Source organism: Chrysochloris asiatica, unplaced genomic scaffold (genome assembly GCF_000296735.1).
Source record: "Chrysochloris asiatica unplaced genomic scaffold, ChrAsi1.0 scaffold00027, whole genome shotgun sequence".
NCBI classification, from domain to species: domain Eukaryota; kingdom Metazoa; phylum Chordata; class Mammalia; order Afrosoricida; family Chrysochloridae; genus Chrysochloris; species Chrysochloris asiatica.
In genome coordinates this window covers 18,506,002-18,531,957 of record NW_006408545.1, presented here as the reverse complement: position 1 = coordinate 18,531,957, position 25,956 = coordinate 18,506,002, and the positions used below count along the sequence as shown (strand labels likewise).

Sequence of the window (25,956 nt, the reverse complement as noted above, 5' to 3'; positions counted from 1 at the left end):
GGAGTGTAGGTCTATTTCCAGCTCATTTGCCTCAGTCACTTTATCTCGTTTCTGGACATGTGTTGATTTGGCCATCTGCTTCTGTTTTTTGGGCATATTCAGGAATTATCTGTGGCCTTAATACTTAGATGGGTGTGTATTTTGGTATTTTTTATGCTTTCTGATTGCCTCTCAGTAGATGTGATCAGGAGATGGGCTTCCTTTTTCACTCTTCTTGAGAAACTTCAAGATGCCACTGTTGGTCATTGTGATGTAACTCAGGATTTAATATTTGGCCTATTTCCTTTTTAGTCTACCTGTCCCACTCTACAATCCCCAGTCAGGCGTTTTTACTAGTGATAAACAGTTCAGGGCCGGCTGTGGCTGTTTTGCGCTATCGTTTGGTTTTAAGTGGAAACTGTCACTTCAAATTTCAAGGAGATCTGTGTGCATGCATAGTAGAACCCTTCAGGGGTTGAGGTGGCATGTCCACTAGCTCAGGCACCCCCTCTAGTCACCAGAATGGAGGTGTCAGACAGCGAGAGACCAATGAACAGATAGCAAAAAAAAAAAAAAAAAGAAAGTCCACACCTTTATCTCTGTGATTCTGTCAGGCATCCATGACTGCTCTGATCCTTCCTCTGTTTGGTCTCACCCAAGATGGTGGCTCTGGGAGCAGCTGAATGTCTTGAATTAGAAAGCAATGGAATTCTTTCTTCTGATACAAATTCCCCTAGCTATAAGCCTTCCAACCTTCTAAATATTCCTTTATGTGTGATTCAGAGTTCTGGGACCATCCCCTGAGCCTGCTTGTTCCGGTATTCTGTGTTGTTGCTGGTGGCGCTCCTTTCTGCACTTCCACACTCTCGGCCATCTTGTTTGTTCTATGTTCTTACCTTTCTTGACAGAGGTGGTCTGAGGCACTTCTGGTCAAGTTGAAGCAAGTGGGGACACAAGCGCTGGGGGGAACCAGAGGGTCAGCAGTCACATGCATATGGACAGTAACTGCATCCAGAAAAAGGACTTTGGTTGTCCAGGGCCAGGTGAAGAGTGGGAAGAGAGAACTGATTTGGCTTCCAGGAATGGAATTCGGGATGGAGGGTCATGTCCATTTGCACACCTCCTTCTGCTGTTTGTCTGTCAGGCTTGCCTGTTAGTTTGAGCATAGCAAAGACAGCTTCAAGTTGTCCCTCATAACCCTCAATTCCAGATCATCCCCTCATTAGGACGTCTAGACCCTCGTTTCTAAACATTTCTCTGCAGGTCCCTACACACCTTCCTTCTGGGCCACATGCATCCTCAGCACGCTCTCTCTCAGACTCCAGCAGATACCAGGCACCTACACCGCAGCGTAACAACAAACTTTGTATGCTGCTGTTATAATTACTGTCCAGTTGCCCCCCTCCCCATGTGTGTCAGAGTATAAAAGTGCTCCATGGGGTTTTCAGTGATTGATTTTTTTTTTTTTTTTAAAGTACATTACCAGGCTTCTCTTCCAAGGTACTTCTGGGTAGAGTTGAACCTCCAACTTTTCTGTTAGCAGCCAAGTGCATTAAACTTCTACATCACCTAGGACTGCACTTTGGATGTGTTTGTTGAGTGCCTGTATAGGGTTTCCAAGTGCTTATCCTACAGAGCCACTCCAGGACTCTGTATCACCTCACACTTTATAAAATACTTTTCACATGCTTGATAGTCTTAAAAAAAGATTCCTGAAAAACCAATCTGCTCTGTAAACCTTCACACAGTTGACAATAAATCAAAATTATTTCTCAAACCAACCCTGTGAGTTAGGGAAATATAATCTCCAGTGTGGTGTTTGGTGCTGTCAATTCTGACTCATAATGACCCTGTACTGGGTTTCCAAAGAGGCTGGTGAGTTTGAACCACCCACCTTGGTTCAAACCAACCTTGTGGTCCAGAGCTTATCCTACTGTGTCACATCAGGACTCCACTCCCAATTTATGGATTTAAAAAAAACAAACACCTCTAAGGCCCCACGATTGTGGTTGGTAGATGTTGGACTCAAAATTGGTTCCTCTGATGCAAAACACTACCCCTTGTTAATGGCACACAGCACTGTTTTCTATGTCAGGTGAGCACTATTAGTTATTTCTCTTGAGGAAAGCTGCAAGTTGCACTTGACAGCACAGAATGCATTGGGGTGGGAAACAGCCCCTCCCCACATTAAAGCAAGGTCACTTTCTCCTGATATGATATGGAAACCCTGTGAGGATGCCAACTCTCTCCAGTGGATGTGGAAGGAAGCTCATGCGTTTCCATTTGTATGAAGCTCAAAACCAATGCTTCGTGATTTGTGGCAAAACTATGAAGAAAAATAAGGCACTGATTGATGTCAAATTGAAGATGGTGGTTCTTCTGGGCATTGGGTATCAGGGGTGCTGGGAACTTTCTATTTCTCAGGACAGATTGTGGGCACCTGGACATATGTTAATCTTTTAGCTGAACATATATGGAATATCGATCGGGCAGTGTTTCATTCTGTTGTGCATAGAGTTGCTATGAGTTGGTACTGACTCGATGGCACCTAACAAACACGTGTTTGTATGTAAACCCACAACAAAAAGGTAGCTAAGTTGCTGTCTACAAACTGATAAGGTAACTTCCAGACAATATGGATTTGGAAGAAAGAACTAGTGATCTACTTCTGAAAAACCAGCCAATGAAAACACCGTTGACCCACCCCAATCATTGTGTGTTACTGTAATCATGGGTAATTCACTGGAACCGGCCATGTTGTGCATAGGGTCCCTATGAGTTGGGATCTGACTTTACAACATGTGACATCTTGTACATCTACCTATCTCTTTCTGGTTACACTTTCCATATCAAAGATCAAGTGTTGGCCATATAAATGAATAATCATGTATTTGCAGAAAGAGTTCAGAGAGAGAAGGCTGGAGAATCTGGCCAGACATCAGATTGCCTGAGGAGACACATGGAGGGATGAGAAATAGAGGCAGATCTCTGGAGTTAACAGATCTGCATTTAATCCCAACTTCATTTATTAGTAGCTGGGTAGGGTAACCTCTCAGTACCTCCATTTCTTCATCTGTGAAACAGGAACAAAAATATGTACATCCTAAGGTGGTCCACTTCTCTGCACACATGAAGTCGCAATGGATCAGAGTTAACTGGACAGCAGCAAACAGCATGGTGATCCTGGAGGACAGTTGTGGTTCAATGGTAGAATTCACCATCCATGCAAGAGCCCCTGGTTCAATTTCTAGTCAATTCCCCTCATGTGCTGTCATCATCTGTGTGGCAGTGGGGGCTGTGTGCTGCTATGATGCTGAACAGATTTCAATAGTTTCCAGATTAACAGAGTAGGAGGGAAAGGCCTACCAATCTACAGAAAAATCAGCCAGTGCAAACCCTGGGAAGCACAATAGTCTGCACACGGGGCCAAACTTGTCCTAAGAATGAAGTGGGATAAAGTATGTCCATATGCAAAACACCTAGCGTGGGACAGGCTACCTAAATTCCTTTCTTACCTCACTTTCCATTTCTCCATACCCAGTCCCTCCTCCAGTGCCACAAAGGCTAAAATCAGCCCAATTGCCTTCTTCCTGTTGAGTTATTTGTAACTCTCGCCACCTGGCTTGGCCAGAAAGGGAGGGCTGGACACTGGGCCTGTGTCTAACCACAACTGTAGCCTTGGACGCTGTGGCCAGAAACAATTGTTGTGATAGTTCACACTCCAAGATGCTTGTTTGGAGGGAAACGATGTTACATTGGTGGTTTCTTTTCATGCTGCAGGAATTTTCAGCCCAGGCCACGGTGTCTGCTGTCTGCCGATGGAAAAGTCTTCCTCAATTTATGGTTTATACCTCATCCTTCTGAAGTGCTAGTCATGTTCAAAACTCTGCCAGAAAAGGTTTGAATTGTTTTAAAAGGATGTCAGAATGAGAATTGGCTGTTTTTGTTTTTAATGTCTCTCAGCAAAACATATCAATTCCAGAGAACATTTCGTGTTTTTTTTTTTTCCAGAAATATCTGATAACTAAAATCTTTTCCCAGTGACTAATATTTTGTTATAACTTCTCTCGAGCTTCATTATTTCATGAGTCCTTTTTCTTCCTGGTCATGAATGAGCATCAATTTGGGCTCACAGCATCCCTTATTAAGCCTCAATTTCTTCTCAAACCTCTAGAGAAAACTTCACTCTAATGTTCTGGAGTTACCCAGAGTGCAGATCACATATGTAACAGCTATGTTTTTTGAAGAGCTGTTCTATGTACCTAAATTATTGATCGTGTGCAATTATGGGCTCTTCTGGGAAAGTTATCAGGTTATAACTCAGGATCAGAAATGTGCAGGCTACACTTGTTTAGGCAGGCCTCTCTCTGGCCCTTGGCCTGGCCTAAGCTAAGGCAATATTACAAAGCTCTTTTAGGGTTGCCAATATATGCCCAAGTGGCACTGAATTCCAATATAAGTCTCAGCCTGAAGGGGCTCAGCTCTAACTCTGTGGGCCACCAAACCTAGCTCCCCAGTGAAGTGCCTGGAGGGTACCCTACTCCACAAATGAGCCTCCTTCCCCCTGCCCAAAGGCACTCAGCTTTACTTGTTCTGTGGGTCCCGAAGCCCACCACCGCTGTCTCATGCTCTGGCTCTTGGTTCTGCTGCTGTTTCCCCTCTACTGTGTCTCTACTGTTTCTCTGGTATCACAGCTTTCTGTCCCTGTAAAGAGCTTCAATGCACAGAGACCTCAGAGTCTAAAGAATGTGATCCTCTCCTGGCTCTTCTTTCTTGACAGGAGTGAAGCCCCTTCCTTGCTTTTGAGATTTTTTGTTGTTAAGTCCTGTCAAGTTGGTTCCAACTCACAGAAAACTTATATGGAGTTTCTGAGGAGACACTGGTGTTTGAACTGCCAACCTTGTGGTTTGCAGTCCATCACTGATCCTACAGCACCACAGCAAAAGTCCCAGATTCTGAGGTGACTCATTTTATACTCAGCAGAATCACCAATCAAATTTGGTCAAGCAAAATTGACCAATCCCCACGTTAGAGTTCAAAGTTTTACAATCACAATTAACCCTGTTAACTGCCACTCACAAGTGACTCATAATCCTTTCAGCATCTTCGCCCGCCTTCTCTTACCCAGATCCATCAGGAAAAAGAAGTAGTCCTTTGGTGGGAGTTACAAAGAACATGGCTAGAAGAACCACATTAAATAATTCACTGCACCATACACCTGCTGCAGTTAGACTATAGTTTTCACTTTGCACTTTAGTGTTAATATTTAAGATCCAGTGTTTGGTTTTTCATTGCTGATTTAAACTATGTTGACACATCTCTAAGGCATCTTATGCTTTGCTTACAACTCACTATTCACTCTGGAAAATGCTGTCTGAACGTGGGTCCCTGCTATCAATTTATTCCTGATCCTTGTGTGACCATTGGTGGCCACATAAATGCATTTTAATAGGTTCATGGCCACCAGTGGCCTTAGAGAGAAACATTACTGTAACTCCCCTACAGAAGTTACCTTGTCCAAAGACATCCACGCCTAGCCTTGTTTCATAAATAGGTTTGTTGCACTTTTTCAGACATCATCCTGTTCTCATTGTGAACATATGTGCATAGATATTCTTGTGTAAAGACAGTGTCCCTAACTGATAGTCATACTTTTCATCTACCTCATAGAATCTTCCTAAAAGCTGTTTCTTGTATTCATTTGACCCACAGGCAGCTTTTAGAGCCTTGAAGCTAACGCTGCAGCTGCTGGCTCCTCTCCATGATATTGTGGCCTACCTCTGCAGCTTTGCTAAACTTGGAAACTGTCCGACGTGTTTTGAATTTCCTCTCAGTCCTTACCCTTTGAGAGATGACTGGGGAGGAACTGAGGGCATTGGTAAGTGACTAGGATATTATCTTGGATTGAAATTCTCTGAAATTCTAAATGCATGGGAAAATGGAATGAATTTTTTTTTTTTTTCATGAATGACAGAGGGGCAAAGGAAAAGTCTCATTATAAATGATTTTCAAGCTGCAGATTTAGCTAATCGATTCTGAATTTTCAGGCTAGATCACAAAGTGCACCAAGTCCAGAGTCAGGAAGCTGGGGCTTTTGCTTGGTTAGTGGAACATTAAGCACATTACTTTCTAATCTGTTTAACCATTTATTAAAGGGGGTGGTAGTACCTACCTCCTAGAGATACTCGGTTGATAGAAATCTATGTAAAAACTAGAAATATGTATACAACCGTTGCCATCAATGGATTCTAAGTCATGGCCACCCCGTATGTGTTAGAGCAGAACTGTGCTCCATGGGGTTTTTTTTCACTGACAGACAGGCTTTTCTTCTGAGGTAACTTTGGATGGACTTGAACCACCAACCTCTTTTTATTTTAATAATTAGATAATATGCCTATTTAAAGCAGGTGGTCTTAAAACAAAGGTGATATCATCTGAGTCTATTCACCCCTGGCTGGACCCCTGAGTTGGCTGTAGGTCTGTAGACTTTGGGCCGTGAGAGGAAAGGAGGGTATGTATGGTGACCTGGGAGAAAAATCGAAGCCTGTGTCATAGAAAAGAGGCAGGATTGAAAAGTGGGTGGGGCTATGCCACCTCAGCAACAAGGCCAGAATTGGTACAGACAAATGAGCTTTCGGAGTCCTGGTGTGTTTCTGTGAGTTAATGTGACATATTGCAGAGCCATTTGAACTGCAAGATTGGCGGTTCAAGCTCACCAGCTGCTCCTTGGAAACCCTATACAGGATCGCTATGGAGTGGAACCAACTCGATGGCACTTAACAACAATGAGCTTTCAGGAGTCCTGGGTGTAGCGGTGCAGGATCAGCACTGAACTGCTAACTGCAAGATCAGCTGTTCAAACCAGTTCAAAGCCCAGCAGCCGCTTCTTAGAAACTCTATACAGGGTCTTTATGAGTCGGAACTGACTTAGTGGCACTGAACAACAACAACAACAATGAGGTTTCAAGAATCCTGGGTGACATAAATGGTTTCCACTTCACTACTAACCAAAAGGTTGATCATTTGAACCCACCCAGTGATGTCTTTATCAAGAATAACTAAAACCAAACCCACTGCCATTGAGCTGGTTCTGACTCATAGTGGCCCTACAGAGGGTTTCCAAGACTGTAAATCTATATGGGAGCAGACAGTCTCATCCTTCTCCCAGAGTGGCTGATGCATTTGAACCACCAGCCTTGCAGTTAGTAGCCCAATGCCTGGACCACAGCACCACCAAGAAAACCGTATAGAGCAGTTTGACTCTGAAATACATGGGGATGCCAGAAATTGGACTATCCTTACAGCAATGAGTTTGTTTTTTGTTGCTATTGTTGTTTTAATGATTTTCAAAAGTAATAGCAATTCTTCAAAATAAGCATTAAAAGATTAGAGACATTTCAAAGCATCCTTCTAACTCACAGTGAAAGGGCTTCTGAGGTTATAAATCTTTTTCTTGTGGAGCAACTGGTAGATCTGAACTGCTGACCTTGCAGTTTGCAGCCCAGTGCTTATCCTATAGTGAGCACCACAAGACTCCTTTTCTTTATCTGGTGGTGGTGGTGGTGGTGATGTGCCGTGGAGTCGGTTCCGAGGCTGGGTTTCCAAGGCTGTAAATCTTTAGGGGAGCAGAAAGCCTCATCTTTCACCTGTGGAACAACTGGTAGTTTTGAACTGCTGACCTTAAGGTTCGCAGCCCGATTCGTAACCACTACGCTACCAGAGACTCATCTAAATGAGGTTTACTCAGGCTGGGTTTGGGGAAGAAAGTAAGGCTAGGCTCCAGGTGAGAAAGGAAGAGTGGGCAAGGAAAACTGCCATTTCTCCTTGAGTCACAAAGGCAGGTATAATGGGGAGATGAAAGAAAGGTAGAAATAGAAACAGAGCTCTGCATCCAAATGAAGGCTCTACACAGACGGTCCTACAGCAGTTGCGAGGGAGGAGCTTACAGCAAAGATGACCTGGGAACAAGGTGGATGGGAGAACATTTAGGCAGGTTTGCATGGGCTAAGTGGGACAGAGTTAAATCGTGTTGTATGCTCAACCTTGGAACAACAGGGCTCTGGGATACAGGGATTGAGGCATGGTTTGAATGGGTAAAAGAGGGGAAATAATATTAAGATGCTTTGCTATCTTTTGAATCTTGGTTTCCCTTGCTTACTATTGTAAAATAGACATTTGAAGGGGAGAGAAAGGAATAGCCAGAAACATCACAATAGAAAGCTTGTAAGTCCATCAGCCTATAACTGATTGGAATACCTAAAATGGGGCTACAAGTTACCCTGTGGAGACTTTGCATTACATAAGACCATAGGTGGAATCCTGATCCCCATCTAGAATCTTCTGAGGTGGGAAATTTCCACTTGAAAGGACAAGCCAATCAGCCTGGAGCAACTTGAAGAACAGAAGATACTTCTTGAAGGAAAGACCAGCAGAAAAATCGAACACAATAATGGCAGTCCAATTGACTACTACAAAAACAAGCAAGTTGTTCAATGGGGAGCCATCTAGGAAAGCGGTCGGGTCCCCTCAGGGCAAACCCCCTTCCAAGACTGAGACTCAAAGGGAATACATGAGCAGGCATGTGGTCTTGCTGGTGACCATGTTGGTCTACCGATAAGAGAAAGTAGGGGAAAAACAGCAATGAAGTTGTGAGCTAAGTCCGACCACATTCAATAGACTCCTGTCAACCTGTATTGAGACCTGGCTGGCCAGCAGTATGGCAAGACCTGGGGACTCCTGGGCCCAGAGACAGGGACATGGCCACAGAGGACTAGAGCAGAGAGTGAAGCATCCAGTTGATATGAAATGAGGGGAGATGCACAAGAACACCCATATTTGCATATAATATCCATTTGACCTGGCTTCAATGGCTGGATGATCAGAACTCAACTAGAGGGGAAAAAGAAGAGGTAAAAAAGGTAATCTGCTACAATTTGATGAGCTTTACCAATAGTTATAGATGTAGTAGCTCAAAAGAGGGAACAAATCTTTACATCGAGGATCATTCCCACCACCTCGGTACACAGGGTTGACCGGGATAGGCAACTTTAGACATCGGCTACCCAAAATGAGGAGTCTACAGAGGCACGAAGTGACTGGCTTATGAGCTTTCAAGAAGGAGCCTAGTTCCAGAGGGTGCAGGGGAAAGTAGAATCTCCACTGAGAGGTTCCCAATCTGTCTGGACAGGGCTGATGAAAGAAGATGGGGATAAGACTCTTGTGGTTAATAGTGAATAATTGCTATCAGGACTGATTGTGAGTGTTGCAAATGTAAAGGTAGACATTTTGTAACAAAAGGAGGGGAATGGTTGGTCTTACAGTCCAGGAACAGAGGGTCCTGGGACCATCAAGGGAGAAGAGTGGAGTGCAGGACTGTATTCAGAGAAGCAGTGGCACCAGAGGAGGAAGAGACGCTGTGGCGAGATGGAGCGCCTGGGGACTCTGAACTCAGGGAGGGAGAGGGGCTGTGTGCTGATGGCTGGGGGGCAGGCTTGCAGGGTGTACCCTTCGGTTCTTTGAATGGTTATATATTTCTTAGTGCTTCAGTAGACATCCAAAAAAAAAAAAAACACACCAAAAAACAGAGGGAATGGAAGCAAATGCTGTTGAATGATGATGCATGGAGGGGATTGTAATCATTGCAATGAAATGAAATATGATAGGATAAATGTAAAGCTGATGTTCTCCCATGTAAACCATCACTCAATTCACAATGAAAACTTAGAGAAAAAAAAAAAAAGTGACCTGGGTAAGGGGGAGGAGCATTGGTGAAGGTGGCAGGCAGGACTACACACAGCCACTCCAAGAACACAAAATAGTGCAGCCCACAGGAACAATTATGTGGACTACTGAGAAATCGTGGGAAGTACAGCCGAATTGTTGAGGATTTCTACTTCAGGACTAAGGAAATTTGTTTCTTGTTACCTGTAAGCACTCAGAGTCCCCAGGAGTCTCTGGTGGTGTAAAGAGTTAACATGCTTGGCTGCTAATGGAAAGATTGGCAGTTTGAGTCTACCCAGAGGTCTGCTGTTGTAATTCTTTTAAAATCAGCCACTGAGACTCTTACAGAGCACAGTTCTGCTCTGACACACCTGGGTCACCATGACTCAACAGAAACTGTATATTCTTATTAAACAGGAAGCTATTGAGATTAGTCCTGGTATGGCACTATAGGATAATGCACTGGACTATAAGGTCAGTTTGAACTGCAAGGTTAGCAGTTCAAACTCACCACTTGCTCCTCGGAAACCCTATTCAGGATCGCTATGAGTTGGCACCGACTCAAGGGCACTTAACAACAACTTGCCAAGGTTTGCAATCAGAGATATGCACTGTTGCAATAAAAATAATATTACACCAGTGATAGAAATTGATTTAATTTAATATACAATTTGCAAATCTGGCCAATGTTTGTGATTAGAGTAAAAAATATTCCAAAAAAGAAAATTCTCTCACAGATTCTTATAGAGTACTTTATCACTAGTAACTATCTATTGCCATGGAAACAGGGCTAGACTAGTACATAATGATTTGTAGACTTGCAACATGTTTTGTTTTTGTTTTTGTTTTTGTTTTTAAACATTTTTTAAAGAACAATTGAAATAGTTACTGACTGACCCAAAACATGTGTAGGCTGGCCTTTAGAGTTTCTGTCATCAAAACTATATGTAGATAATTCTTTGAAAGAGCACAATACCCACGACAAATTGTTCTTTACTAATTAAGAAATCAGTTTTCTCGAAATATGAAACTCAAAGTTTCTCAGGACAGTAGTTTGGATGGGTCATTTCATTCTCCCTGGAATTCAGAAATCTACATTCCATGAGAATGAGAAACTTAGTTCCTTAGGATCTTGTCAAGTTGGGAGTGAACACATTTGTGCTACAAAATTGTACATATTCAGCTTTGCTGAAAATAAAGAACAAACAGAAATAATAAACATTTGTTCGAGAGATAGGCTGCTCAGTTCATGACCTGATTCCCAGAGGAGGCAAGGAGAGCCATGGTGAAAAGAATTGATCCCACTCCTTTAGACCATTTTGGAGTCATTTGGGATTAGATAAAATGACTTGTATGAATGTATGAGCTTTAAAGTCATTTTTCAAGGGACACACAGGAATTCAGTCTTCCACTGAACTTCAGGAAATAGCATGCTCTAAGGACACTGCCAAATTCTCTTCTTTCAGGAAAGTCTGCAACACCCTTTGTATCAATATGAAGCAGAGGGTGTTATCCGAGCAGGGAGTTTACAGTGTGATTTCATTGTGAAGGACCAGGAGTCCAATTAAAGCCCAAATACCATACAGTGAACTCAGGGTTTCAGGGACTCTTGGGACAAACTAGGAATGAAGAGTACTGGTTCTCAAAGTGTTTGCCAGGCTGAGACAGGGCCACTGTGATTCCTCTCACTCTCATTTGCCAAACAAGACCCTTCTGGGGAGATGTTTCCTGGCCCAGACTTCCACCCCACTCTCACCACCACCCGCACCCATCTACCCCATCCTCACAGACAGGCTGCCTTCCCTTTCTGAGCCTGCCACTTCCCGCCAAGCAGCATGACCCCACATAGAAAACCACAATGAGGGTTTGAAAATCAGTAAACAATGAAGGAAAAACAGTCTTGCTCCACCCCTCCCTCCCCTGACACACAGACCACCAACCCTCACATCTGTATGGGTTATGATAACGCAATGATAGTATCACTGTTTTAGTTTCCTACACAGTACTACGAAGAGCCCTTCTGGCACAATGGTTAAGAGCTCAGCTGCTAACTGAAAATTCAGAGATTCAAACCTACCAGTGCCTCCTAGGAAAAAGACTTGGTGATCTCCTCCCATAAAGGTTACAACCTAAGAAGCACAATGGGGCAGTTCTACTCTGTAGGATCACTATGAGTCAGAATCAACTCCACAGCACACAACAGCAACAACAGGTAGTACCACAAACTGGGTAGCTTAAAAGAGCAGACGTTTATTGTCTCATAGTTCTGGAGGGTGGTGTTGTTTTTAGGTTCCGTCGAGTTGCTGCCAACTCATGCGACCCTAGGCGTACCAGAATGAAACATTGCCTAGTCCTGTGCCATCCTCACAACTGCTGTTATATTTCAGCCCATTGTTGCATTCTGGAGGAGACAAACCCAAAACCAAGGATCATACTCTCTAAAGTCTCTAGGGAAAGAGTCTTCCTTGCCTAAGTCTGAGCTTCTCGTGGTTCCTGCCAATCTTTGCCATTCCTTGGCTTGTAGATATATCACTCTAATCTCTTGCCTTTTTCTTAACATGACCATCTTCTCTCCATGCCTATGTCTCTTTTCCTTTTTTTAAAAAAAAGACACTATTCATCTTGAACTAGTACTCACACTATTCCAGTATCACCTGTTGGCTGACAGCATCTTCAAAGATCCTGTTCCCTGACTAATTTACATTGGAAGTCCTCACTCATCTATGCCAAGAAATTTGGAAGACAGCTACCTGGCCAACCAATTGGAAGAAATCCATATTTGTGCCCATTATAAAGAGAAGTGACGTAACAGAATGTGGAAATCATTGAACAATGTCATTTTGCTGAAGATAATTTACAAACGATTGCAACACTACATTGACAGAGAACTGCCAGAAATGCAAGCCAGAGTCAGAAGAGGACATGGAACAAGAGATGCTGATGTCAGATGGATCTTGACTAAAAACAAGAGAATACCAGAAAGATTATTTACTTGTGCTTTATTGATTTACAAAGTCATTCAGCTATGTGGATCATAACCAACTAGGGATAACGTTGCAAAGAATGGGTATTCCCGAACATTTAACTGTGTTCATGAGTAGCTTATCTATACCAAGAGGCAGTTCATCAAACAGAACAAGGGACTACTGAATGGTTTGCCAGTGTTATATCCTATCACCAGATTTATTCAATCTGTATACTGAATGAATAATCCAAGAAGTTGGATTAATAAGAAGAATGTGGCATCAGGATCGGAGGAAGACTCATTAACAGCCTGTGATATTCAGTTGATACAACCTTGATTGTTGTAAGTGATGAAGACTTAAATTATTTATTGATAAATATCAAAGGCTACATATAGCCTTCAGTATGGATTGCACTTCAATATAAAGAAAACAAAAATCCTCACAACTGGACCAACAAATAACGTCATAATAAATAGAGAAAAGATTGAAGTTGTCAAAACTTCATTTTACTTAGATCCACAATCAATGCTCATGGAAGTAGCAGTCAAGAAATCAAACCACGTATTGCATTAGGCAAATCTATAGCACGAGGCCTTTCTAATATTCTCAAGAGCAAAGATTATCAGTTTAAAGTACACCTGACCAAAGCCATGGTATTTTCAATCACCTCATATGCATGTGAAGTTGGATAATGAATACGGAAGACCAGAGAAGAATCAATGCATTTGAATTGTGGTTTGGTGAAGAATATCAAAAGCATCATGGACTGCCAGAAGAACAAGCAAACCTGTCTTGGAAGAAATACAGCCAGAATGTTCCTTAGAAGCCAGGATAGTGAGACTTCATCTCTTGTACTTCGAACATATTACCAGGAGGGACCAGTCCCTGGAGGAGGACATCATAGTTGAAAAAGTGGAAGGTCAACAAAAAAGAAGAAGACCCCAATGAAATGGAAAGATGCAGTGGCAGCAGCTGTAGGTTCAATGTGACAATAGTTGTGAGGATGGTGCAGGGCTGGGCAGTGTTTCGTTCTGTTGTGTATAGGGTCACTGTAAGTCAGAACTGACTCAATGGCACTTAACAACAACACTGAGTTTATTGGTGAGGAGGTTAAGGCTTCATGTATCTTTTGAAGAGACACAATGTACTCCATAACAGCCATGCATCAGCACGTAACTATTTTGCTGTGAAATTATTTGATCATGCAAAAAGTGTGTATATTTTTCTCCTAATTTATACTTACTGCACAAACAGCATTCTGTTAAAAACTCAGCTAGATCCCCACTGAATGGTTTTCATCTTGTCTAGATGGGTCTGGTAAAAAGAGATGGGGCTAAGATTCTTATGATTCAATAGTGAGTAATTGTTATCATGACGATTCGTGACTGTCACAGTTGTAAAGGTAGAAGTTTTATAACAAAAATGGTGGAGTAGTTAATCTTACAGTCCAGAAACAAAAGACCCTAAGATCATCAAGAGAGAAGAACACAAGTGGAATGTGAGACTTACCCAGAGAAGCAGCGACAGCCAGAGATGGGGACATGGAGAGAGGGAATCTAGAGCTGAGGACTCTAGATTCATGAAACGAGATGGACTGAGAGTTGGCGGCCAGGAGGCAGACTTGCAGAATGTGCCCTTTGGTAGTGTAAATTATTATATATGCCTGAATGTTTAAAAAAAAAAAAAAAGGAGTTAAAATGAATAGAGAGAAATACTGTTAACTAATGGTAGTGGTGGTGGTTATGTGCCATGGAGTCGGTTCCAACTCACAGCCACCCTGTACAGGGTTTCCAAGGCTGTAAATCTTTACGGGAGCAGAAAGCCTCATCTTTCTGCCACGGAACAGCTGGTACATGGAGGGAATTATGACCATAGTAATGAAACAAAGTATATGATTTGTTGAATGTAAACTGATGATCTGCCCTGTAAACTTTCATTGAATTCACAATAAAAACTTTAAAAAAAAAAGTCACCTATAATCCAACTAAGGAGCTCTGGTAGCGTAGTTGTTATGAATTGGGCTGTGGGCCACAAGGTCAGCAGTTTGAAACTACCAGCTGCTCCGCGGGAGAAAGATGAGGCTTTCTGCTCCTGTAAAGATTTACAGCCTCGGAAACCCTGTACAGGGTTGCTATGAGTCGGGACCAACTCCAAGGCACATAACAACAACAACATAATCCAACTAGTCTAACAAATGAACTCTTTTCATTAGCCTTTCCTTCGTTCCAGGCCTTGTCCAAATCCATTTTTTTTTTTATATAGTTTTAATCATAGGGTTTGTGCAATTCACATTTTCCTTTTTCATGAATATTGCAGAGCATTATAAACATTTCCTTCAGTGCTTCTTGGCTTGACAGAGTGTGTTGCCTTGAGATCAGACCCACTAGGCATTAAACAAATGAGGCCCATTGCTGACCCCACAAACATTGTATAAAAATTCTTGTACAATTCTCCTTAATGTGACTTCTCTTCTGGTAGAAGTTTCTTTTCAGTCTAACAAAAGGGCTGACCATCAATTCAGAGGAGTCATAAAAATTTGATGATTAGACCCAATTATTTTGAGGCTGGAGAAAAAGAAATAACAAAGTTTCATTATTTTATTATTTATAAATGTGAGCTAGAACTACTTTAAAAAAATCCACTGTGGTCCAGTCACTTCGGACTCAGAGTGACCTCAAAGAACAGAGAACTGCTCCATGGGTTTTCAAGGTTGTAAATCTCTGTGGAAGCAGCCTCTCACCTATCCCCTGAGGAGCAGGTAGTGGGTTCAAACTGCTGACCTTTTGGTTAACAGCTTGATGCTTAACCCTGTGTGCCACTGGGTTGCCTCTGGACTGCTTATTTTATCCTAAAGCCAAAGTGCTAACAACCATTATCCACCCTGGACTGAGGTTCATGGACAGCTTCCCCACTCCACACACTTTCCTTGCTGAGGAGGCCAAAGACTGGGTCACTTTTGGCAAAAGCCCATGGATCTCCCAGCTTGCCTATCAATTTCCATAATCCTTGTCTTCCCTCCATAGGGATGTCCTCTGTGGGGAGCAAACCCTCTCCACCCTCACAGGGAGCTGATGCACAGTTCAGACCTCATAGCAATCTGGTAGCCCTGCAAATGCAGGCTTACTCACCCTCCCACCCCATCACCACCCCAGGCCACTAGAGTGCTTGCTCCCTGTGCCTCACCAGCTTCTGCCCTGTGCCAATAATGGTGCCATCCAGATCAGGTTCCTCAACTGAACACTGAGTGTGCCCCCAAACCCCTAACTTAAATTTCCATTAAAAACATATGTAAACCTATTTATACCCAACCTCATCTTACATTCTTAGAAATAAGCCAATCAGAGATCTCCCACATCCACTCCTAAAATGACTAGAAACTCCTAGAAGGACAAGTATGTGTCTGTATCTTGAGCAACAAAACCAAACTCATTACCACAGAGTCGATTCCTACTCAGAGTAACACTGCATAGGGTTTCAGAGGCTGTAAATCTTTACAGGAGCAGAAAGCCTCATCTTTCTCCCTTGGATCAGCTGGTGGGTTTGAACTGCCAACAGTTCAGTGCTTATTCTAGAGTGCCACCAGGGTTCCTTGTGTGCATGTACATGGACGTGTGTGTGTGTGTGTGTGTGTGTGTGTGTGTTTGCATGCTTTGGATAGTCTGCAGTCTTTACCTCACAAGCCAATGACAGGGAGGGTGGATTTGGAAAGCATGATGGTGAGAAATGTATGTGGTTTATAATCTATAATCATTTCAATGCCTAGTACATGGACCGATTTTCTATTTAGACACTTGTTAAGTGGCATCAAGTTGGTTCCGACTCATAGCCACCCTATTAGGGTTTCCCAGGAGCAGCTGGTGGGTTTGAACTGCTGACTTTGCGGTTTACAGTCCAATGCTTATCCTATAGAAATCTTAAAACTTTCAAGAGCATCTTCTTATGGTGATGAAAAGCAAAGCAAGGTTTTATCTTCCACAGGGACAAAAGAAGGAAGGAAAGATAAATGGTACCTTGGGTTCTAGAGCTTGTCTTGCAAAATATATAATTAGCACACACAGCACAAACAGAGGGATTTAGGTGAAACGTTGGTTCTTCGGGGTGAATTGATGATTCTTCGCTGGGTTCACACTGTCAGAGTAAAATGTCTGTTTTTTAGGAGCTGGACTCCAAGAGTTGCAGAAAATGATTGACAACCTTCAGAGCCCCCAAGACCCCAACCAGGTGGCCCAGGCGCTCCTCCTCCGGAAGGAGGTTATGTTTCTGCAGTTTGATGCTGCAGTAAGGCATCTCATCCGGTATGGCCCAGGGCACTGATTCTGCTGGGAGGTGTTTGCTGAGTGACCACGCAGGCAGGCAGTCTTGGCAAGATTAAATAATGAGCTAAAAATAGTCAGGGGCACCACCTGATCCCAAACAACAGGAATCAAGGCTGTCCTGCTACAAAGTGTCTGTGCGGAAGATTTCCTGTTGCATAACACTATTCTTGATTTTATTACTGTGAGTTAAAAGCCGTAGTTCATTGCAGATTGATGGCTGCTTTTGGTGTTCAGGCTATCTTTTTGGAACTAACATTTTTTTATACTTCTGAGGATTATTATTCCTAAGAGTTTGGTTTCTTTTTATCAACTTTTCTTTCCCATTCACAAGGACAGGTTTTTCAGGTCGTGTTCGAAGCCAATGGACATGACTACCTTAATTCAGTTTATAAATAAATATATTTATTTCTGGGCTGTTTGATTAAGCATTGTGCAATTGGGGGGGGGAATGTTCTTTTTGTTTAATTATGACTCTGATGAGATAATTCATTTAGGTTATGATTCAAAATGCTTTTAGTATTAAGTAGGTATTGTATGGGAAGAGGAAAAGGAACAAACCTGAAGGTCTCTGCTTAAATTACTAAAATTAAGTAACGGCCTTTGATAAATTCCCACGTAAGTGTTTAGTCAATGCAGAAGACCCTCCGAGGAGGGTGTTTTCCCCGTGGCTTCTAACTGCTTCCCCACGGACTGTTAGCTTGGGTGTCCACCGAGAAAATTAGGTTTGTACTTCATTAGCAAAGAGGGCTTGAAATACTTACCCATGAAGATCAAAGACTACAGCCTTCAGGATGGATTCCAGTTCATTGGAAAGAAAACAAAACTCCTGACAACTGGACTGACTAATACGTAACATCATGATAAACAGAGAAAAGATTGAAACAGTCAAAGACTTCATTTTGCATGGATCCATAATCAACGCTCAAGGAAGCAGCAGTCAAGATATCCAATGAGGTAGATGTACTGCAAAAGATCTCTTTTAAGTGTTCAAGAGCAAAGGTGTCCATTTGAGGACTAAGATGCACCTGACCCACACCATGGTATTTTCATTCACCTCAAATGAATTTGGAAGTTGGGCAGTGAATAATGAAGGCCGTAGAAGAACTGATGCATTTAAGTAATGGTGTTGCTGAAGAATAGTAAAGTATCATGGACGGCCTGAAGAACAAACAAATCTACCTTGGAAAAATTAAAGCTAGGATGCTCCTTAGAAGCAAGGATGGTAAGACTTAGTTCCTCATTCTTTGGACATGTTGTCAGGAGGGACCAGTTCCTAGAGAAGGACATCCTGCTTGGTAAAGATTAAAGGAAGAGTCCAACTTGATGGATTGCCACAGTAGCAGCAACTCTGGTCTCAAACATGGCAGCAATGATGAGGATGACACAGAACCAGACAGCGTTTCATTCTGTTGAGCATACATACTGTCGCTGTGAGTTGGAACTGACTCTACAGAACCTCACAACAACAGAACAGTAGATGTTGAAGTGTGTTTCAGTGTTACCTAGGGATTTCTGGGAACCACACAGATAACAGGGAGTTGTGATTAGCTACTGACACTGCCCTGGGTTTCAGGTGTCTGAGAAACCAAGAGCCTCAACTCTTGTCTGGTCTCCTCAGGGCTACTTGGTTGGTTGGTTATATGTCTGTTCTGACTCTTAGTGACTCTGCATAGGGTTTCCCAAGGCTGTAAATCTTTACTGGAGCAGAAAATCTCATCTTTCTTCCTTGGAACAACTGGTAGTTTCTAACTGTTGACCTTGAGGTTAGCAGCCCGACTTGGAACCACTACGCTACCAGAGCACCTTTCAGGACTACTTACCAGGGTTTTAAAATATTCATGCCTCCTGGAAAAACTCTAGCATGTGCCTTCTGAACTTCCTGCTCTCTGTGACTTCCACCAGCTCTCTCTCTCACAAGATGATTGGTGGTCTAGGAGTCCCTCAATGCTTATTGGCAGTAAGGCGGGTAGGGTAGCGTATGGGAGAATAGTTTGGACAGTTGGATGTTTCTGCTCAGGTATCTTAGCAGCCTGCTGGGGAAACCGAACCTTGTTAGGGGCTGGGGACTGGTAGGTATATCCAGGGCAGGAACAAGTTAACTTTTCATTTCTCTGGGTTTTCTTGTGTTTGGAATGCTGCTGGTGAGCTGTGGGGGTTAGACCCACCCAAACAGAAGGCATAGTCAAGGGTTTGCCTACTGAGGGTCTGAGTGTTGTCACTGGTGCTGGCTAGGCATTTTTGGAATTTCCAGAGGTCTGATGAAAAGATGCACTTGTCCCAAAGCTCCACAGGTACAGAAATCAGTGAATTGAAGCATCTTCCCCTCCTCCTCCTCATCTTTCCTGTTCTCAGAGGTGATCTAAGTTCTGAGCTGGGTAGGAAGGACAGAAGAGTAGCCATCTCACCCATTTCTGCTTTGGGTTAAGTGGTCCAACCCCAGACTTTCATGGTTGGCCCCTCCTGGTGCAGGGTCTTGGGACCTGTCCTCTCCTCTGCATTTAGGGAGTTTCTGGAAGGTCACCTCATTTCTGTCGGTGGTCAGACCCCCTCTGCCATTGCTGACAGTTCCCTTAGACACCACTTCTTCCTTTCTCTTTTGGAGTCTGCACCATGGCGAATCCAGGCAAAAGGGCCCTTCTGCTCTCGGATGCCACTCCGCTCCCTCCTGCTCCAATCTATCCTGTGTCAGCATCATCTTTTCTTAGGAATCCAATAGATCTAGAAAGTTTGTCCTGGCTTGCTAAACTCTTATTTCCTTTTGGAAAAGACTATCACCCAAATTTACTATGCATACTTCCTTCGCAGTGACTTACTATATAAATGTCAGTGGCAGCAACAATGCACTCAATATAACAATTGTGAGGCTAGTGCAGGACCGGCCAGTGTTTCGTTTGTTGTACGTAGAGTCGCTATGAGTCAGAACTAACCTGACAACACCACACAACAGGAATAGTTGTCAAGGTTTTTTGTCCTTGATATGTAAAGCCCAGTTTTATTCCAAAACAAAAACCTTTCTCTCTCAAACCCCAGACTTGTATTACTTAATTTATCATTCAGTTTTACATACCAAAAACTTATCATCTCAGTTATTGGTCTTAAAGTAGTTCAACGATTTAGGTCTTTGACCTAGAGCTATAGCTGTATTACATAATGGAATAGGCATGTGACTGTTCCATTTAAATGAATAGGAATTAAAATTTGGGGGGAGTGCACATGTAGAACATTTCCATCATTGCAGAGAGTTCTATTGGACTTTGTTAGTCTGTGGTTGTGTGGTTCCGACTCACAGTGACTCTGTATAGGGTTTCTGAGGCTGTAAATTTTTTAAATGTTTTATTGTGAATTATGTGATAGTTTACATGGGAGAACATTAGTTTTACATTCATCCTATCACATATCGTTTCATTGCCATGGTTACAATCCCCTCCATGCATCATCAACCAACCAAAGGGTATACCCTGCAAGCCTGCCCCCCCGTCATCAGCACACAGCCCCTCTCCCTCTCTGGGTCTAAAGTCCCCAGCTGGTCCATCTCTCCATGTCATGGTCTCTGTGAGGCTGTAAATTTTTAAGGGAGCAGAAAGCCTCATCTTTTTCCTATAGAGCAGCCTGGTTAATGCTCCTGAACAGAAAGTTATAGAGGTTTAAATCCACTCAAAAACACCTTAGAAGAAAAGTGTGGCAATCTACTTCAGAAAAATCAGTCACACTGAGAACTCTGTAGAGCACAGGTCTGACACACAGGTCAGAATCAGCTCAGTGACAAGCAGCTAGTCAACAGTTTACCTTCTGATTGAGTACTGAAGTAGGGGAGTGAAGATCAGTGAGTAAAGAAAGGTGGCTGAAGAAGAAACCTCCATTAATATCTCAAAAGCTATCTTGCCACAGTTCTTTGAAGAAAGTTTTGAACTTTAGAAATGTAAATCATTGCTTCTAATGAATTTCCCCCCTGTGTTTTTCCAGAACAACATTTTTGGCAGCTGGAAATGTTTCTGCCTACCAGTCTGTCACAGATGGCATGTACCATGGGTTGCCACCAATGAGCAATGCTCTGGTGAAGAGCATATTTGCTTCACAGCTTGGCCTGCCTCTGCCATTGGATCCACAGAGCCTCCAGGTGTGCTCAGAGGTATTTTACCCCTCCAAAAGGAGTTCTAAGGCGCTCTGGTAGTGTAATGGTTATGAATCCGGCTGCTAACCTCAGGGTCAGCAGTTCAAAACTACCAGCTGTTCCGCGGGAGAACAATGAGGCTTTCTGCTCCCGTTAAGATTTACAGTCTCGGAAACCCTATACAGGGTTGCTATGAGTTGGAACCAACTCCACGGCACATAACAACAACAAATGGAGTTCTGGAATACTAGTGTGGCGCTCCAGGTTAATGCACCAGACTGCAAAGCCATTTGAACTGCAAGGTCGGCGGTTCAAGCTCACCAGCTGCTCCTTGGAAACCCTATACAGGATCATTATGGGTCAGAACCAACTTGATGCCACTTAATAACAACAAAAAGGAGTTCTGGTGTGGTGCTGTAGGTTAATGCACTGAATTGCAAGGTCACCGGCTCAAGCTCACAAGCCACTTCTTGTAAACCCTACACAGGGTCGCTGTGAGTCAGCACTGACTCAACAGCATTTAACAACTTAATAACAACAGAAGATGTGTGGAGTGTAGAAGATTTTGTCACTCAGTTTCTATTTGGCTTAAATTTTGCAGAGGCTCACAGTACTTCAATGACTCCGTCCACTTAAGGGAGAAGCCTGGGCCCCGGGGCCAGTTGTTAGACCAGTCAGGGTCCATGTCTCTGAACTGCTCAAAAAGCTCACAGGGCAATGGACTGTCTCCTCACAGCTGATGGCAAAGCCAGCACGTGTTCTTTTTCATGCAATAAGTAATAATGACAGCAATTACAACACTTCAGTTGGGTCAGTAATTGATTTGAATAGCCCTGGTTACAACCTGTATATCTCAAGTGTTCTTGGCAAATTTTGTTGTTCCTGGACAGAAACAATATGACACCACTTCTACAGCTAAAATTTTGAAGGTTCAGGAAGACCAGAGATCCTATCACTAGAGAACCATGGCAGCGCTTGATCACAAGCTGTATTTGTTACCTATTGCTGGGTAACAAATTACCCCAAAGGCTAGCAGATTAAAGCAGTAAGCATTCACAGACTTGTGCTGTTTCTGAGAATCAGAACAGTTCATCTGGCTGGTCAGGGGTGATTTCCTAGTAAACACGGAAAGCATGGACTTATTTGTGTTTACTTACTAATCTGTAGCAAACAGTTTCACAAGTAATCAATAGCTTTACCTCGTAGTGAAACCTATGTTAAACTGTTAGCTACAGGTTAGCAACTGATCTTAGAAGCAATACCCCATCACTTATGCCCTAGACTATTCATTAGAAGCATGTTAATAAGTCCTCCACACACTCAAGTGGAGGGGAATTAAGCTCCATATCTTGATGAGAAGAGTATAAAATAATTTGTGGGTATATCTTTAAAACCACCTCACAAGCCCATGCGTACCTTGTTTACTGGGTATTCCGTGCCTGTCAGGCATTGTAAATTTGGAAAGAGGCTTTGATTCTGTAGGAAGGTGCAGTGGGGTTGGGAGAGGCAGGTGCATCTAGAAGCAGAAACTTTGATGTGAAAACATGTGAAATCGTTTACTACAGATTAATAAACACAAGTAAGGCCGTGCTTACCTTGCTTATTGAGTAATCGATACTAGGTAATTCTGATGCATGTCTCTCATGAGGCTTCAATCAAGGTGCCCACCAGGGCTGTAGTCATTTCAAGGTTCAACCAGAGAAGAGTCTGCCTCCAAGCACCCTCACAAGGTACTAGACCTCAAAAGACCCACTTCCAAGTTCATTCACATGAACTGCCTCACAACATGGCAGACAGCTTCTTCAAGAGCGAGCAATCTGAGTGAATGGAGAGAAACTAAGACAGAAGCCACAGTCTTTTTATTACCTAATCTCATCAACAAGACCCCATCACTTATGCCATATACTATTCATTGTTGTTGTTGTGAAGTGCTGTCGAGTCGGTTCTGACCCATAGCGACCCTGTATAGGGTTTCTGAGGAGCACCTGGTGAGCTTGAACTGCCGACCTTGCAGTTCAAACGGTATTGCACTCTGGCGCATTAACCCACAGCGCCACACCAGGATACTAGTCATTGTTGTTGTTGTTAAGTGCCATCGAGTTGGTTCCGACCCATAGCAACCCTGTATAGGGTTTCCAAGGAGCAGCTGGTGAGCATGAACCGCCAACCTTGCAGTTCAAATGGCTTTGCAGTCTGATGCATTAACCCACAGCACCACACACCAGGACTCCGTCATTAGAAGCACGTTAATAAGTCCCATAAACACTCAAGTGGAGGGGAATTAAGCTCCATATCTTAATGAGAAGAGTATAAAAAGAATTTGTGGACATATCTTTAAAACCACCTCCTAAGTCCAGGTCTCCAAAACCTTTGACTTGATGTTTTAATGTTATAAAACTTAGCCTAAGTGACATCAGCATTAACAGATTCCACTCTTTCACCTATTTTAGCTGCAAAACAGTGACTCCTGGCCCAAACCTTCACCCTTATTTAGAACCAGAAGAAAGGGTTGCTATCTTGGCCGTTGGGCCTACTCCTACTGCCCTAGGCATTGCCTGGGATTAGGTAGATGCAGATGTCCTGACTTCCTGCTACTTGAAGTGACTTCAGGCAACTTCCATTCAATGAATTGTCTGAAGTCAGTACCAGCTCTGGAAGTATAAAACAGGATGGAATGTAGAGGCCCACTATGTACATCCACAAGGAGTAATAGATGTTGTGACCGTTGAAAAAGACGTTGTGACCATGTGGAGAAGACAGAGGCTGACAGGTAATAAGAGGAGGTCTCAAAAAGCTCATGGAAAAAAACTGTTAGCTTTCAATACCACTTTCCCACAAACTTTTTGAAGCCAACTTATATATTGTGGAATTGATCTTGTGATATCTAGAACTGGGTCACAGTCATAATATAGGGATCATAATATTAAGATCATTTGAGTAAATTTATTTTTGTTTATTATAAGTATGTCCCATTGGTGCCATTCTGTTCTGTAACTTAACAACACTGATGTTGACTCCATACACTGAATTCTTAAGTACCCTCTGTGTCAAGCCACCTTCTGGAGGAAACTGTTTATTAAGAAATAGGATTATCACTCTTTCCTCTGCATCCTCAGTGTTTCAACATAATAAACCCTCCAAGAGTGTTATAGGTACACTTGCAGACATCCTGTTCATATACAGATGCACATCATTACTTATTGATACAGTACAGCATTGGTGTTGTTGTTTAGTGCCTTCGAGTTGTCTCCAACTCACAGCGACCCTGTGTACAACAGAACAAAACACTGCCTAGTCCTGTGCCATCTTCATAATTGCTGTTACACTTGAGTGCATTGCTGTAATCACTGTGCCAATCCATCTCATAGGTGGTCTTCCACTTTTTCGCTGACCTTCCACTTTATCAAGCATGATGTCCTTCTCCAGGAACTGGTCCCTTCTGATACCATGTCCAAAGTATGAGAGACAAGTGTGGTCATCCTGGCTCCTAAGGAGCATTCTGGCTGTACTTCTTCCAACACACATTTGCACAGATCAGTTTGTTCTTCTGACAATCCATGGCACAACATAATCATGTTTATTTGTTTTGGGGTTTGTTTTTGTTTTGTTTTGTTTTAGGCATTTGTGTTGTTCCCTTGGAGAACATTTCTGGAAGATGGAGGACCATTTCCAGTTCTGAGTAGCAGCCCAGATACCTTGGAATATAACATGCAGGTAAAGTAGATCATCTCATTTATCACTGAGAGAGCTGGATGCAGTCTGCAGTCTGCAGAGCAGGGTTGTCATTATTAGCTCCAGAGGTCATGTCCTTCTTACTCTAAGCCCTTGTTGTGAGATAAGGAGTGTTTGATAAGAAGTTAGAAACCCGACAGGTGAGTCATGTTTTACTATACCAGGTGAGACTCATGCTCTCCTCTGGTATCCCAAGACCAGCAGTTATCTGGGAGAGCGGCCAGCTGTCTCCTATCTCTGAGCTTCCAGGAACAAATCCCAGACTGACAACTCAAAAGTGTGTTGCTCCTGACTTACCTTATGGAATAGTGGTAGGAGGAGAACATTTCAAGCAGGATTCATGAGGATAATTTTTTTTTTTCTTAAGTTTATGGTTTTCCTCTGGTTATTTAAGGAAATTTTGTGGTATTTTCATTTTTTTAAAGGAAAAATACAATTAAAAATATTAAGGACAACGTGAAAACCAACCATAAACTTGCTTCAATATGGAGGTGGAGAGCAGATGGGAATAAGTCAGAACTGGTCACAGATTTATGATTGTTTGAACTTAGTGATGGAAACCTGGATTCATGCTGTTTGCTTTTGTGTATGTTCAAACCTCCCCATAAATAGTGTTTAAAAACATAAACTAACAATAATGGCTTTTAAAATCAAACATAGTGCCACCACTACAAAACAATCACAGTTTTCCAGCATTCTTCCCTATGCTTACATGTGTTTGTATTTGTACTTCTAAAGGAACATTGAACAACATTATATATTCAGTTGTGCATTCTGTTCACTTGATTTGATATAGTAAGAATCTCTCTCAGTGCCATTACGTAATGAAGTAATAATATTCTATCATAGGAATTTACCAGAATTTAGATATTTAAACCTCTGATGTTGGATCTTTCAATAGCTTCTAAATTGAAATGCTATAACTACTCTTTCCCTGTACAGCTTCATACCTCAGCTTCTCTGATTGTTTCTTTAGGATAAATTCTTAGAAAGGTCAGTTTGAACCACAGGGTCAGTGGTTCAACTTCCTCAGCTGTTCCTTGGAAGCTCTTTACAGGGTCGCTATGAGTCAGAACCAACTTGACAGCACTTAACAACTACATTGATAAATTGCCCTACTTGGAAGTCTACA

General features: G+C 42.6%; 1 protein-coding gene across 1 annotated transcript in view; it reads left to right on the top strand.

Moving 5' to 3' along the window:
• The first annotated feature begins 3,765 nt into the window (after nt 1-3,765).
• The window catches only part of CCDC162P, a 104,296-nt gene continuing 82,105 nt past the window's right edge, over nt 3,766-25,956 (top strand). Inside the window, exons 1-5 of the mRNA XM_006839991.1 lie at nt 3,766-3,877; nt 5,692-5,857; nt 16,822-16,960; nt 20,945-21,098; nt 24,711-24,806. Of these exons, the coding sequence (XP_006840054.1) occupies nt 3,854-3,877; nt 5,692-5,857; nt 16,822-16,960; nt 20,945-21,098; nt 24,711-24,806 (579 nt within the window). The 5' untranslated portion in view covers nt 3,766-3,853. The remainder of the gene's footprint in view (nt 3,878-5,691; nt 5,858-16,821; nt 16,961-20,944; nt 21,099-24,710; nt 24,807-25,956) is intronic.